Consider the following 17,047-nt stretch of genomic DNA (forward strand, 5'->3'; position numbering starts at 1 on the left):
GCCTCCGCACCTGTGAGAAGTTGTTTTTTTATGAATTAGTCTGAAGTATTCTGTCACAGTGACAGAAAATAGACTAAGATACCCGGGCTGTTCCCATTAAATAATATTTGTGTTGACACTAACCATTGGGTGTCCTGACTGACCTCAAATAAGCGCGCTGGCATAGCAGAGCGCCTCAAGGACTGAGACTTCTTTCGTTATTCACATAGAAAAATGACCGGAACCCACATGTCAATCATCACACAACGAGCACAGACATTTTAAGATTCCCGCCATTCAGGATCACTCCGTGGACTCCGCTCTCATGTACGTGGCTGGGAAGAGACACCATGCTAAAAATGTCTCAGAACACATTAATGTAAATTTGCTCACACTGACCCGCACTACTATAATACTTCTTTGTTAAGAGTGAAAGTGAAAATAAACAAGAGTAGAAATATATTTGCTCGACGGGGCTCCCGTGAAAAGAGAACACGAAGATACTTGTCACGGAATAAACCTATCTGATAAGGCTGGGGACGCACAGAGTGTTTGCCAAGCGCACGCATGAGGTGTTTGATCCCCGGCATCAGAAAAACCAAAACCCAGACCCAAATAAAACCCAAGAAGGGAAATGAAATCTGTTAATTCCGTTACTCATCTCTTCTTGATTTAGTCCAGTAATAAAATATTAACATCGCTCTCTCTGGCATCAAGAACTCATGCTCTGTCTCTGTGTCTCTCTATGTCACCCTGCCTGTCCTGGAACTTGCCATGTAGACCAGGCTGGCCAGCAGACTCTGAAAAGGCAAAACCCTTAATTCTTTGCAGAGGCCCAGAGAGGTCAAAATTATCTACAAGAGTCCACTAATAGTGTGCTTCCACAATAAAGCCCCTAGTGCCACGGACTTCACTGTTCTAACTTAAATGCCACTGCTGCTGTTTCTCCTTTTTAAAATAAATTAAAAGCACTGGTAGCTTATGGGCATTTTATTTTATTTGTGTGTGTGTGTGTATGTGGTGTATGCACGTGTATGCTGGTGTAGTGCCTCATGTGTCCATGTAGAAGCTAGAGCCTGAGACTAATGATTTTCTCTCTTGTTTCCTCTCTCTTTTTTTTGGTTTTCAAAAAAGGGTTTCTCTGTGTCATTTTGGTGCCTGTCCTGGATCTCTCTCTGTAGACCAGGCTGACCTCGAACTCGCAGAGATCCACCTGGCTCTGCCTCCCAAGATTAAAGGCGTGCACCACCACTGCCTGGCTGTTTCCCCTCTTATTTTTTTGAAACAGGGTCTAACTGAACCTGGAGCTCCCTGTTCGGAGAGGCTGGATGGCCAGTGAGCTCCCGGCATCCTCCTGCCTCTGCACCTCAGTGCTGGAGTTACAGACACACTGTTGTACCTAACTTTTACGTAGATGCTGGGATCTGAACTCAGGTCCCCACGGTTCAGCAGCGAGCACTTTCACCTCCTCAGTGCTGGACAATTCTCGTGTATCATTCCGTCAGTAGCTATGTGTCCCTGAGAGGGAGGAACCTGCTCACGGACTCACCAGTAGTCGCCTCCAGCCATGCATTTCTCGTACACGGGGCCATCCAGTTCTTTAGCATCTGGGAAAATCGTCTCATGATGGATGATGATGGTCTTCACGATTTCGTTCACATGCGCCTGGCAAGACACTTGGTCCTGTATTTCCGGGACAGGCATCAATGTCGGGCCAAAGCAAATGGCCAAATTATAAGGGTCCATCATGTTCTCATCACTGTACTGGGAAAGGCTGTAAAAGAGGGGTTTGGGAAAGGAAAGTACTTAACAGCAGACTTCATATTTTGAATTTATTTTACTAAAAATAAACTGTGTGTACACATGAGATGCAGGTGCCCTATGGAGGACATAAGGGAGTGTCAGGTCCCCTGGAGCTACAGGTGGTTGTGGGTGCTGGGATTTGAACTCACATCCTCCGGAAGAGTACTGAGCCATCTCTCCAGGCACCCTTACCTCGTATTTTGAAAGCACAGATTAAACTATTTGTTTTCTTTTTATCATTAGAGGAAAAACGATATTCCATCCCACTTAATCGAACCCCCCCAAACAGACTAAGATCGACTAGTTAGGAGAAGAGGGGAACACACATCCTCTCTCTCTCTCTGAGTCAGAGGCGCTTCCTGAAGCCCTGAGTTTAAAAAAACGACATCAACTGTAATAGAGGTAAGGACCGAGATGAATTTCACTGGTAAATATTAAGGTCTCGGCCCATAAATGCAGCTCATGGGAATCTGGGCTGTGCAGTGCAATTTCCATAAAGCCTGATGATTCTATCTTTACATTTGCCCTACCACTCAAAGATATCTTAGCTTTCAACTTTTCCCCCTTATAAATCTTGCAAAAAAAAAAAAAGTAGAATAAAAGCAAACCGTCTTTTTTTTGTGGGGAGGCAAAGAAGAACTGTGGGCCGATAGCCTGCCGCTGTGTCTGCACCCTAGGTGACAACTCATGCCACCCAAGATGCTGAAAAAGGCACGAGACAAAAGGGCAAATCTTAATTCTCTTATTGTCCCATCTAAGGTGGGAAAGCTCCGGGCACAGTGCTGGCTGGCTGCGACTAATTTCCCAACTCAGCATTACGGATGTTGACGATTATTTTTATGAAATATTACAGATATTTCACAGGCGACTCCCAGCCAGCCAGCTCTTTAATGCCGGGCTTCTAACACACAGGGAATTTGCAATTCTCCGGGGAGTTTGGAGGCGCGCGCTCGCTCTCCGTGTATAGAATGTCAGCCACCAAAGGAAATGCAAAATGCAGGCGAACAGAACACAAGCGGGAGAAGAAGAAGGAGACGCCACCGCCTTTGTGAGGTAGTGACAGACGCTTAGCATCCAGGACGCCACCTGACGGGGTACTTCAGCCTTTAATGGACATAAAGAGATGGCGGAGAGAGGGGAAATGTAAAGAATGATCCCCACAGCTACCATATGCCCTTCCCTTCTGTCATTTCTCAAATATACAAAAAAAAAAAAAAAAAAAAAAAAAAAGGCCTCACGTTGCCACTGGGCGACCGAGTGACACCTTGAAACACCGGGTCAGGGGAAGAAGCGAGATTCCGCAATAAGAATTGCCCAGTTTTCAAAACTCACACCTGAGCTCAGTGGGAAGAGTCGGGCTTAATCTTTCCAGGTCTTTATTTTAGTCCTGGCTTGAAGAACATAAATTCGAGTTAAACTGTGATTTCCCAGTTTTGATTTTACAGGAGAAAAGAACAGCTCATTCCCCTTTTCAGGATTCCCGCTTCAAGTATTCTGGGGGTGTGTGTGTGTGTGTGGGGGGGGGTGGGTGTTCATCTTTCCTTGCAGGCATCTGTGGGCAGAACCAGTGAACACAGTGCCAGCTGCCCGACTCATGAGGACTTTGCCATCTACCTGAGCTTTGCCAAGAGTTACATTAAAGCCTCGAGAACTTTCTTGGTCGGAACACTGCTTTCCTAGGTCATGGTGGGTCGTCACTAGTTCACAGTGGGTTTTGCTCTGGAGTGTCAGAAAAACTGGACAGGAATAGCACTGCTGACCCCATGGGGGTCCACACCAGTTGTTGAGGGAAGGGAATCATGCATTTTCAAGGTGATCCTGGACTCTGACAATGTTTTAGGTGACCAGGCTTAGTCAAAGGTAGCCACGGGCAGCATCTGTTTATGGTAGATGCAATTCATCTCCCTTTTTAAGGTAGCACTTCTGTCCAAACGGCCTCCTACTGTCCTTTGGGAATGTTTTAGGTACCCTAAGGTGAGCCTTGGAGCCTAGTTCTGTTCTCCCTGTAAGCAGTTACCTAGTGTATGCTCTGTGGCTCTTGTGGCCAATCTGAGTGGGTTTGATTTCAGGACTAGCCAACAGGGTTGTCATCAATCTCCGTGGCTTCTGTGAGTGAAATACAGGTGAAAAAAAAATCCTCATTTGAAGAAGGGAAGAATCTGTAGTAGAGGGAGAAGGCATGTCCCTCTGCTCGCTTAGCCGTTGACTCTCAGGAATTGTGAGCGTCTAGCTGCTTAACTGAAATGTGGAACAACAGGAAGACGTTTAGATGGGATCTGAGGGAGACGTGCCTACAGAACCCACTCATCAGCAAGCAGCACAACCAAAAACCAAGTTGCCCCATCAAGAATCAAGTTTCTTTGCAAACAATGTTAGTGCTTTCTTAAGATTCCTGTTTCAACATTGTAGCGAGCGACTGCAAGACAAATACTTTCTTCTTGACGAGGCCTCATTACAGTGAATTTGTGAAAATGCTGCTTTTGGATGGATATCTAAGCCATCTACAGTCCCCCTCCATCCTCGACTACAACATTAAAAAAAAAAGACAGAATTTTTTGCTAGGAGAAGGTGGTTTACATCATTTTGACAAAAACGTTTTTGACATGAGCTCTGGATGGAAGTTGGAAAAAAACGCACATATTTCACTACAAAGTGTTATTTATAACAGTATTTTGGATATTTTGCATGTACAGCCAGCCACAGTTTCTCCAGACTTTTCATGTATCATAAAAAGTCCTTGATCTCCGGAGGTAAATACTGGTCCCTCAGCTTACATTCAATCCCTCCCCCTTTGACTCTGCTGATGAATGCAACTCAACACACATTTTACAGCATTTGAGAACACAAACAGAATGTAGACGGGTGTTGTGACGGAACCCGGGGGTACTTACTGATTGAGGAAGGCAAACAGGTACCTCATCACTGTGAGGACCGACCTGGGCAAGGTCAAGAGGAGTTTGCGGATGTGAAGCGCCCTCTCATAGAGATTCTCTATTCCTGCAGGACAGAGAGGACATGGTCAGAGTCCCTTCAGGTCACATTTAGAGCAGATCTTTGCAGCACCCCTTACGGGGACACACTCAAACATCAGCGGCACCTTGACCATCGCAGGAAGCAGTCACTTGTGTGTACCACGTCTCCAGGGGTGGTGTCTCCTCTGGCCTGTCAGCATTCACTGGTTTCCCGGAATTGACTTGCATGTGGTCCTTACCTGCCTTCCTGCCCCTTTCTCTACCTAGTTTTTGAGACAGGGTCTCACGTAACCCTGACGACCTCAAACTCAAAAATCCTTTGGTCTTTACAAGTGTTGGGGTAACAGGTATGTACCACACTGGTTTATTTTGTGTGATGGCCATGGTCTTGGCCTTGAGTAATTTAGAGTCCTTTAGCATTTAGAAACCACTTCTCCCCCCGCCCCCCCCCCCCCCCCCCCCCCGCCTGTTGTGAGCACTATATCTGGCCACTCATATGGTCCCAATGCCTTCTTGCTGTTTGTAAATTAAGCCAGCTTTCTAGGATATAGCATCAATACATATCTATGTATCTATCCATCCATCAATATATATTAACATATATATCTATATATGTCAATAAATAGATATATACACACAAACACATATCAATGTATGTATCTATCCATCTATCAATAAAAATCAACATATATATCTATATACATACACAGAAACATATATTGTATCTATTAATCTCTATATATCTATATATATCTATATATATACACACATATCAATGTATCTGTCTGTCTGTCTATCTATCTATCTCAATGTTTTGAAATAATTTTGAAGCTTTCCTGTGATTTTGTATTATGGTTGGTCCTTAACTGCTCTGAGATACTGATGTATCTGACTCTGTCCTGAGCTGCTGACACCATGGCACGGACTTTCCTTCAGGCTGTTTCCTTCTTCTTGCTAGTGGCAACCTCATCCAGTCTCAAGGCTGTGATCACCAGTTCTAACATGGTGACCCACTGATTTTCTCACTGCTCATTTCCCTAGGAAGTTTTAGCAGTTCTCCCTTGGATGACTATGAATCTCTCCCACATAGTTTCTCTTTCGAATTAAGTTGTGATACTTGACCTTGACTTGGGTTCACATGGGGAGGGTTTCAAAATCACTGGGCATTCTTTTGGGCATTCAAGGTTGGAAACTGTGGGCCTGATTACTCATACCAAGCTCGTTTTCCTGGAATTTTGAGTGCTGACTCAAGCCGCTTTCTATTCAGTATCACAGTGGACATTTTGTTTTATATATACTCCATGCAGCTGGAAAGGTATGAAAAATATCGGAATACTTTTGCTCAATCACAAATCAGTCTGCAGCACAGCACATAGTTTATCAGGGTCAGTAGGAATGAACACGTGGGCCCCACCACTGTGGATGCCTCAGCCGGACATCATGGCGCCTGCTCAGCTCCCAGAAAACAGGAGTTCAGAAACCCTCTCCCTGGAATGTGAAAATATCATATGATTAACATTCCTGTAACATTTTTGTTCTTTTAACCCGAATCAGTAACTAATAGTATGAGTGTAGTTATCATGAATTGGATATGGATACTTCACTTTCTTGTTGGTAATGTATTTTAAAATGGAAAAAAAAAAATCCACCATCAATGGGATTTAGGGGGAGGCACCATCTACTGAATATAAATACATATTTAATATATTTTCCAAGCAGTGGTTTTGATTATTTCTTCTGGGAAAAAAAGTATAGCATACTTATCATTTTTTTTGTTTAAGTTTTAAGCAGGTATAGAAATTCAGGTCACAACAATGCAATAATTAAGTTGTCAGTATTGGCACTCTGTGTATTTCCAGGAGGATCAAAGCAGAAGCTCAGAATAGGCAGTTTACCTCCTACAACAACCCGGGGTGAACCTGGGGACCACACTGGATGGAGACGGAAGATGAAATACTTGAATTGAGGTGGTCTGCAAGTCGAGGACTATGTATCCAGGACACTGGGTGCTGCAGGGTTTTTAATGTCAGGGATTAACTGGTTGAAGGCTTATTAACCGAGCAGCTGACTTTAAAGAGTCTAAGGTGGTTGCTGTTTTCTATTAAAAAGAACCATCTCTCCCTGAGGTAAAATCATATACATTATGCTCCATTCTTAAAAATTGACGTTGAGGGCCGGAGAGCAAGCTCAGCAGTTTGAGAGCTCTTGCAGAAGACCCAGATTCAGATCCAGCACACACTGCCTGTAACTCCAGTTCCAGGATCTGATGCCCTCTTCTGGGCTCCTGTATGCATGCGGTGTACATAAACTTTATGTAGGCACACACATAGACACGTAAGTAACAAAAAATCAAACAACTTGGAATTTAGTAGCACTTCCCCATGACCCATTAGAGAACTTTGGTTAAACGACTTTATATTCATGCTCTAAACCAAACAGTTACCAAGTTTACTATACCCATGGAGATAATACATTGCAGAGACAAACTGTCTCACTACTGTTGCCAGGTAGGCGGTGACCTCTGATCTTTGATGGCTACATATAAAGGCACCTGCCGGTTCTGATGAAACCAAGAAAGACCGTGTGCCACTTTTTATTGAGGATTTTTTTTTTCTTTTCCTTTTTGGTCTTTTGAGACAGGGTTTCTCTATGTAGCCCTGGCTGTTCTGGAACTTGCTCTGTGGGCCAGGCTGGCCTTGAACTCACAGAGATCCACCTGCCTCTGCCTCCCGAGTGCAGGGATTAAAGGTGTGTGCCACCACTGCCTAGCCTGTATAATTATCGTTAATGTCTGTCATATCTTGTAAAGGGAATGCCACTCCAGAGGTGAAGCAAGGTGAGCTCAGAGCCTCCAGAAGCGTCAGTCTGATGTTAAGAACCTCTTAATCTGTTCTAAACTCAGTCCCTTCTCTTTGGACGCAGTTTCAAAATTTACACGAGATTCACAGTAACATTATTTGTAATAGCCCAAAGTGGGAGCAACCCAGATATTTATAGACAGATGAATGGATAAACATCATGTGGCCTAGACATGCGTTGGAATATTACTCAGCCCTAAAGAGGAAGGTCATTCCATGGATGAACCACGAGGATGCCACTCTAAGCAAAGCAAGCCATACACAAAGGGACCATTATGACATGACACCATTTCTATGAGGCACCTGTATTAGGCGGAATCATAAAGCAGAGATGCAAGGGCCTCGGGGGAAGAGAAGAAAGGAGCAGCTCTTGTTTGATGGCCACAATGTTTCTGTTTGGGAAGAATCAACATTCTAGAAATAAACAGCGACAATGGATTCACAATGCGGTGGAGACATCTGACTTTGCCGCACACCCAAAGACGGTGAATTTTATCACGCATTTCACCATAAAAGAAGAAAAACTGGGGAGCCCCTAGGGTGCAAATGCAAGGTTTAGATGTGAACAGCAATAGGGATAAAAGAGGGACCCCCAAAAGATGACAATAGATTTTGTAATGCCAATGTATGATGCCTGCAACTATGGTCCACATACACACATACACAGAAAGAACCATTGTTGGTGTTCCTGGAAGTTGCTGCAAATGCATCCGTACCAAGGCCTCAGTCCTACAATGGGCACCTAGCTGTTTCCTGGTGGGCTGAGCAGGAGGCTTGTGTGTGCAGCCTACAGGAGCTCAGCTCTGCTACAAACGGCCCACTTCCTCTCCTGAGTGCAGTTAGCAGGGCTGAATTTGTGGGCCACCAACACATTGATTAACGTGTGCTTCTGGTTGGCAATTTATGGTCCTTCAGCTGTACTGGACAGAAAGACGGATCTTTTATTCTCCACATAAGGAGGCATCAGGAAAATCAGACCTCATCTGGATTCCTTTCAAGCTGGGTTTTGTTCCCACAATCGAAGACCTCATGCAGTTAGTGAACGTGGCATGCGTCCAATCTTGGTCATGCATGCAAAGCTCCCAAGGTGAATTTATGTTCTCTTCCTAGCAACTCAGGGCGCTTGCGCCAGCCTCCCAACTCCACAGTGCCGCAGGGTGACAGCTCTAGGAACATGCGCGTGTGTGAAAAACGCCACAAACCTGGAGCTAGTCGAGAAGAAGACAACAAGCCCCAGTGGCCACTGACCCCCTCATGTGGGTTCTTTGGTGGCACTCTTTGCTAAAGGATTCATCTGCCAGGAAACAAAAATACACCACAAGGCAGCAATTTCTCCTTGGGCGTGAAGACGAGGGAAGGGAAGCCTTTGGTGGCCACATACAGGAAGGGACTCTGAAAGCAGGCACAGGCACGTACGTATTTGAGCCCCAGAGAGCCACCATCAGCTTTCAGGGTGAGGTTATCAATCTCAAGGTAGACGTAGGTTCACACTACCAACAGCAAGGTATGACTTATTCACTTGTATTGAGAAGGATCTTTGCCTCGCCTTTACCCGAGTTACCCCTAGCTTTCCAAGGGAAGAGATACACACACGGAAAACTGTAAACAGCTGATGTCTTTCTCCTCTGGTTCACCAGCAGCACTTAAAAAAGTACATATTTTATATAAATCACAAATAATAATCCCTGATCTGCTGACTTTATATTGAGCACGGGAGAGAAGCCGAGTCTTCCTTCAGAAATCCTCAGACAGCGTCACCTATTGGACACTCAGCTGGCAAGCATTTTCAGAGATCAAGGAAACCTCAAGAATACAATTCGATGTCATCAAATAGAAATGGAGAATCTGAGAGAGCGAGAGCGAGCCGTGGGGTACGTCAGAAAAAGCAGACAATTTATACCAGCCGCCACACAGAGTGTCTGGAAGAGTTCAAAAGCTCGGGGGCTGGGAGGATGGCTCAGCGGATAAGAGCGCTTCACTACTCTTGCAGAGGGGCTGTGTTCAATGCTCAGGTGGCTCACTCTAGCTCCAGAGGGGCCCTGTGGCTTTTATGGGCACCTGCACTCACATACACAGACACAGGCACACACACACACACACACACACACACACACACACACACACACACACACAAATAATAATAAAGAGTTCAAAGGCTTTTTTTTCAATGAAAGAACCAAGAGTGGACAATAGATACACGTACAAAGAAACACAAATGTGTATTCTCTATGTTCCTAAGTCTCCAGAGCCAATACAAAAAGTAGGATTTGTTACATAAAATAGAAGCCATCATATGACCAGTAAAAATCATATTAAAAGTATAAACTCACAAAGGTAGTGTACCATGATGTAATTTAACTTACAACAGCACTATTAGGCTATAATCCATACACCATATAATGCACTGATTTAAATGATAAAGCTAATGAACTTGATATACCAGCATTACACATCATCTCCATCAATTTTAGAATATTTTCATCATTTTGAAAAGAAACTTCATACTGTTTAGTTGGGACGTGTAGGAATGGTATACTCAAACAAGGGATGATTCTTTTCTAATAACATAGGGTGAAAGTCTGATTATGATACGCACTACGAGAAAGATCCACTCAGAAAGACCACAGGTGTGTAAGTCCATTTATGTGAAATGAGCACAAAGGAAAAATCTACAGAGACAGCGAGCAGGTTAGTGGTTGCGGGGGTGGCTATGGCTACAGGTGAATGGAAAGCGATTGCCAGGGTTTGCTAATTGGGCTTTTTTCTGAGACAACGAAAACATCCCAAAGTCGATCATGATGATGGTTGTTTAAAACTACCCTCAGTGGATGAACCATACACTATAAGAACTATTACATAAAGCTGCTTTTGGATGCATGTATCACATATATCGGTACTATGTGCACCATCTGAGAGGCGCCGAAAGAGCCGTCTCGTCATTCTCCCCGCATAGAGGACCAATGGATGTTCTTAGTTTATTTAATAATTTTCAACAGTGATCATAGATTAATTGCGTAATAAAAGCTAACTGTAAAAAAGCACAGACTGCCTACTTGATGGTTCTGAGAAATCGCTGACTGTAGGGTATAACTGGTCTCAGGGTCATTCATCTCCTGTGTTAACATACAACATGAGGATGCTTATCACACACAAAATGTTTCTCACACAACTGCTTCTCTCTGGGCAGCGGGGTTATCATTTGTTCTATGTGTTTCTAAGGCGTTTCCAACCACTTTGAAATGATCAACTACCGTTTCGTGGTAAGAACTTTGATGAAGAAAGGAGGAGAATTTCCAATCTCCCAGAGACATATACACACCGATACAGGAGATTATGTCACAGGGAAGACAGCTGGGGCCGGTGGAGCTGGACCAGGCGAGCAGCAGGAATTGTTAAAGCTGGGTGATTAATTACAGGGAGGTCACTGGGTTACTGTCTCCTGTAGATGCTAAGAAGACGGAACACCACAAGGGGTATGGACGGAACAGCTCCACGCTGGCTTCAAAAGCACTGTGTGCACACGGATGCACAAATGCCCAGAAGGAACACATCACCGATTCTCTTTGGGTGGTGTGGCTTATGGGGGACAGTATTTTGTCCTGTGTGCTTTTTGTGTATTTTTTAGAGTCATTTCTGTGACAGAAAAAAAATCTCCTGCTATAAAATTGTTTTCTCATGTCTAAGAAGTCACCTAAGTGATAATGCATTATGCAAAATGAAGTGTAAGGATTTCATCTGGGCCCACAACCAGGCCAGGAAAAAGACATCCATGCGTTACTTGAATAACTGCTTGGCTGGATACCTCAGGAATCCAGAACCATGCTGCATGGTCATGCCGCAAGCTGCCCAGACTGCGGGTGTGAGCTGGAGCTCCCACAAAGCCATTCAGAAGGCAGCCAGTTTGAAAAAGCAAAAACCAAAACCATGTTTGGGTGAGAACCAGAGAAACAAGGAAGCCCGCCATTTTCCAATGTGTATTTAATCTGACTTCATCGCGGGTCAGTCATTCTTTCAAAGAAATTTCCAGTGAGGTGGGGAACGGATCGTGTACATTAGCCACAGAGAACGCTGTTACAACCCACCCCCCTTTACTGCACACATCTCAGCTTCCCAAGAGTGAGGCTCTTCAGAGACACAGAGAGAGGATAGCAACTTGTGCGCACACGCAGGATTCTTTCAAACAATCCAAAAATAGGTAAGCAGAAAGCTGTTGGGGCTTTAGGAACTTACATAAGCTCCCAGGAACGATGAGAGGGAGACCTTCCCACATGAGCTGTCACATGAAATGACCTTAATAGGAAAATCAAACTCAACTGCCGCAAAGCTTACGATGTCACAGGTAAAAACAGTCTATTACCCTGAGACGCTCCCCAGTAGAACTCTCAGCCCTAGCATCCCCAGCAATTCCAACTTATGCTGCAGACACTCATAACCATAGTCTCTTTCTTGCTAGATTTTAAGTTTCTTGAAGGCAAGAATCAAGTCTTCGAGTCGCCAGAAAGCTCCGCGTATTGCAGAGAAGATGCCAGTTTGATTCAAGGAGTCAAAAGTTTGTAGTATTGGGTACAAAAAGCGAGATGTCTGAGTTCAACCTCTGGATCTGAGTTAACAGACCAGAAGTCTGGCTGCAGTGGTGAGAATCTGTAAACCCATCACCTTACGGGGAGATAGGAGGCTCAGACTGGAGGATTGTCCCCAAGGGTGCAGAAGAGCGGGCCTGGAGTAGACAGCAAGGAAACACCTAGAGAGACCCTGCTTCAACCGAGGGGAAGGAGAGGGCCAGCTCCTGAAAGCTGTCCGCCATATATGCTCCATAGCTCTGTCTGTCTGTCTGTCTCACACACAGAGCAGCAACAGCAATGACAACAAATTTGTAGTATCGGTGGGGGAGATTTAATAATGAGTGGTATGCCATTCTCAAATAATTCATTGGAAAGTTAGGGGGAAATGCAGATATGCCACAGTTATGGAAGTTATGGAAGGAACAACCGCTGATCGGGAGATCCATCAGTATTAGCCAGGAGTCGTCTCCTTTTAAAGAGGTTAGAGATTGGAAGAGAAGGGCTTGTTATGTAAAGGCATGTTATGTAAGGGGAGGTCTAAAACCGAGTCCCTGAAAGTCCTCCCATGCTGAAGAACGGTCCACTAAACATCATCAGACTTGTTAGGGAAACGTGAGTGAAGACGACTGCTCGGTGAGGGCAGGTGGGAGTTTGTAAGCAGAGCGTTCCCAAAACCACTCACACCCTGGTCACAACCCCAGCTCAGTTAAACCTCAGGCTGCTAATGCACCAGGAGATCTGCAGCCCTGACATCTCCTGTGTCTTCTGGAACGGGGACGCAGCTCAGTGGTAGAATGCAGGGCACTTGGTTTGAACCTCAATACTGGAAAAAAACAATACAAAACAAAAACCCACCAAGACCAGGGAGATGGGTAGACGTGCAAGCCAGACAATCTGAGCTGGATCCCTGGGTTCCACAGTGGAGGAGAGAACTGACTCTTGAAGGCTGTCCTCTGATCTCCACATGCTCACCATGACATGTGTGCCCTACCATCACTCTCTCACACACACACACACACACACACACATATACACACACATACATGCACACACACCTGTACACACACACAACATACATAAAAACACACATATGAGCACATACACAAATAGTACACAAAAATTCTATGTATTTTTCATTTTCTCTTTCATAGTCTACCTATTTTGCTAAGCCTGATTTGGTGAAAAAAATCTTGACTGATTATCGCAGAAAAGTCACACTGGAACCAATATGTTTTGGACACAGCAACTTAATTTCTAAAGGCACCTAAAACAATTATGACAGAAACATTCGGCAGAACAGTTGATGGCTACGTGGTTGTACCAGGTATCGGCACGCATGACCTGAGTTTTCCTTAGGCACAGCCATCACAGAAGTGATGACTAGCGACATGGTCGAGGCTTACTTTGTCTAAGTAAACACTAAACACTTTCCCTGAATTACCTCGTTTGTTCTTCACATAGACTCTATGAAGTTAAAAGAAACACGTTATTTAGTAAGATGAAGAATGCATTCGCTCAAGTTTACAAAGCTTGCAACGCCAGGATTTGAACCTAGATCTTCCTGACCCAGTGACCTAGGTTATTAATACCAACGATGGGATACCATTTCTCACCCATGAAAGTGTAAAAGGATTCAATAACACTAGTTGGTAATGCCGGCCCACGGTCATTGCCCAGTTGTTGCATTTTGGTTGACGTGATGTCTATCCTCAGGAAACCACAGAAAGACTTAACCTCTCTGGCAAGGACACGAGGAACTTTCTCGGCATGGCCAAGGAAGAAATCTAGAGACACCTCCAGTTTGGTTCTTTCCAGCGGGGCTGGCATCTGGGCAGGGGGTGGAGTTAGGGGAGGTTTCATTGTTACGTGTGAAATGAGGTCAGCTGACCTCCCCGGGAACATGGACTTCGAGAGGTACTGCATTTACAGACTCACAGAATCCGACTGTGGTTAGGAACTAATGCTTCTGTCATGATTTTCAGCTTCCTCTGTGAAGTGTCAAAATCCCCCACTGAAGAAAAAAATACCAGTGCTTGGCTAATGACTAACTCGGGCCTCATAATATATTGCACGCAATCCGCCTATTGGCTCGGGCTCCCTGCTGACAGGTAATTGGCACTGGGTGTTCTTGTACCATACAAATGGCCTTTTATCTCATTTTACCTTATTCCTTGAAGGAATATTAAAAGATCTTTTAATATCAATTGAGAAAATCAAGAATGAAAAGGCTACATTTCCAAGCATATATTGTTTTCTCTCACCGGGCATTTTTTTTTTCCCTTTTTCTTTTTCTGGTGCCAAGTGATCAGCACCCAGATCTATGAAGCCTGAGGGTGTTCAGAAGCAAAGTCCACTCAGCTTAGGGTGAAGGTGACTCACAGGGGACCCAGAATGGAAACAAATGGCCTCAGAGGTTTGGTGGTGATGGAGTCAATGTGTGTGTGTGTGTGTGTGTGTGTGTGTGTGTGTGTGTGTAGGTGAAGGAGGGTGGTTGGCCTTTCCAGGAAGTTGATGAGGAAAAGAATTCTGTTGAGAAAAGACCAAGAGACAAGGAAGAGAGGAAAGCTCACTTACTGATACAAGAAATCAGGTCATTAAACCTTTCCTTAGGAAAGAGGGGGTTTTCCAGCCCCCGGAAATAGAGCTTCAGAACGCCGGCCACAGAGTTGATGTCGTGATTGCTCTGGTCGTCAGCCAAAGGATTCTCACCTAAAAAAAGAAAATTTGTTATATACATGGCACTCTTTTTCCTCTCTCAACAAAACCTGAGTGTGTGTACACACACACACACACACACACACACACACACACACACACACACACACACACGGGAGCATATGAGTCTTTAATTATGCTCCCTGAAAGATTACATGGTACTAAAATTGAAATAATTGGTTTAGATATCCTACCCCATGATTAACCTAAAAATACTTGGCTAAAATAAAGCTTAAAAAAAATCTTATGCTACCAAACACTCTCTCATAAGTTGCCCAAATCTTAAAATAAAATATTGTAGGGTTTATAATTTTATCCATCGTTATTTTTTTTAAAGCTAAAATCAGTAAGCTTAGGTTAACATGAACTAAAAAAACCCTACATTAAGTGTTTCTTATTCCTCTGGGAGAAAGATATAGTTGAGGTTGGTCTGGCTATGCAATACGGGTCAGCAAAATTTACCAGAAATATCCAACACTGACTGAACACCTGCACTAAATAAGCAGGGATTTACTGAGGTGGCATGGTGGGGTGATAGCAGGGATTTGCAGAGGTGGCATGGTGTGGGCACAGTGTATCTGAAAGCTGCTTTCAACAGTGGGAGACTTTGGGACCAGGAGAGGATACCTTACTTGTACACAGGAGTTTATGCAAAAAATGAATATTAAAATTTTGACCACACACAGAACTATAGTTTTCTTTATGGCCAATGGGTGAAGCTATTAGCCGGCTCCTTACCCTACCTTCTTGGGAATTATAACTGGACTTCTTCAGAGCACCATTCAACTTCACTGGACACTGGCAGGCAGGGGCTTCCTTCCCACAGTTCACAGAGCAGTCATTACACTTTAACACATGCTTGCCTTTGGGGGGAGCTTATTCTCAGGGGCCTCTTATTTCCCTTCCCTGCTTTCTAGGTCAAGAAATGGCTGAACAGGAGCTCAGCAGAATCACTTGTATTATTATTATTATTATTATTATTATTATCATTATTATTATTACTACTACTACTACTACTATTAACTGTTATTATTTGTTTTGCCCTTTGAGAGAAACACCTCACCTAGGTATTCAAAAACAACCAGGAGTAAATAACAAAGCATTCACTGGTCTGTGGTGGCCACCAAGAGCTTAGCCTATGCTTAACCACTTCCACCTGGCCTTCACCACAGTGTAAGAAGGTGTGGCATGCTCAGCTGCTGCTGGGAGACTGGTCTGTCCCACGTGCACTAGTCGGAGACTTTGAAACTCGAAAAATCCACTGTGGTGCCAAGTTTCCCTCCTCAGCCAAAGCTTCCAACTTCAAAGGGCTCTGTGGCAACTCTAGGTCAGGGAAAAGGGGACACACAGGGAGACATCTCCATGCCATCACCATTCTGCATTTCTGCCCTGACTGCCAAGCAGAGGGAAGACGCAGAGGGACCCGGAAGTAGATGCAATGCAAATCCTGACAGCTGGAGAGCATTAATAACCAACAGCATCTGTAAAGGGCCAGGTATTTTCACAGGTCAAATCTAATCCACATGGCAACCCTACAGTTTTGCAGATGAGGAAACAGGTCAAATTAAAATTGGAGCTTTTTGGCCAAATCCCACCATCAATAATAAAAGAGACTCTGATTCAACTCTGGGTTTTACTGACGCTAGGTCGGTGTATGGCTCTGCTAATTATAACGTACTCATTAACAGTTTAGTACAACTTGTGTCTCAGCCAATTAGGAACCTAGAGAAGGCACTGACCCAGGTCACAGGAAGTGGGAAGGAGATGTCCCACCCCCTCACCATGAAGGCTAGGCCAGCCTATGCCTTCTAGAACCCTGTCAGGTGCCACCTTGACACACGTCATGGACAGTCTTTGTGAACCCTGAACCAGGGGACAAACCTCATGGGCTTTTCAGCTTTTCGCAGGAACAACTCATTCCCCACAGCTCCCACAATGAAGCCCGTGCAGGATGGAGGTTTTGGGGGTTGAACAGAGTTGAGTGCGCCGGGCAGAACACAGAATTCTGAAAAGTGGGTTTTTAAAATGTTTTGCTTATGGGTAGAGACATACAGTTACCTCTCTCAAAGGAATTCTTGATATCGTTCACCTCCACCTGGGAACCAGACACTCTGAAAATCCCCTGATGCTGAAGACCTATGGGCGACAGAGGAAGAGT

At 44.4% G+C, this 17,047-nt stretch overlaps 1 protein-coding gene across 2 annotated transcripts in view; it reads right to left on the reverse strand.

The window, feature by feature from the left end:
- The window catches only part of Srgap1 (SLIT-ROBO Rho GTPase activating protein 1), a 204,108-nt gene that overhangs the window by 19,232 nt on the left and 167,829 nt on the right, over positions 1–17,047 (reverse strand). For both annotated transcript variants that reach the window (XM_052753483.1, XM_052753484.1), the window contains exons 14-17: positions 16,948–17,025; positions 14,749–14,883; positions 4,674–4,779; positions 1,529–1,753 (exon numbers count right to left, since the gene is read on the reverse strand). In XM_052753483.1, the coding sequence (XP_052609443.1) occupies positions 1,529–1,753; positions 4,674–4,779; positions 14,749–14,883; positions 16,948–17,025 (544 nt within the window). The remainder of the gene's footprint in view (positions 1–1,528; positions 1,754–4,673; positions 4,780–14,748; positions 14,884–16,947; positions 17,026–17,047) is intronic.

Source organism: Peromyscus californicus, unplaced genomic scaffold (assembly GCF_007827085.1).
Source record: "Peromyscus californicus insignis strain IS unplaced genomic scaffold, ASM782708v3 Scaffold_24__1_contigs__length_46423439, whole genome shotgun sequence".
Lineage (NCBI taxonomy): Eukaryota > Metazoa > Chordata > Mammalia > Rodentia > Cricetidae > Peromyscus > Peromyscus californicus.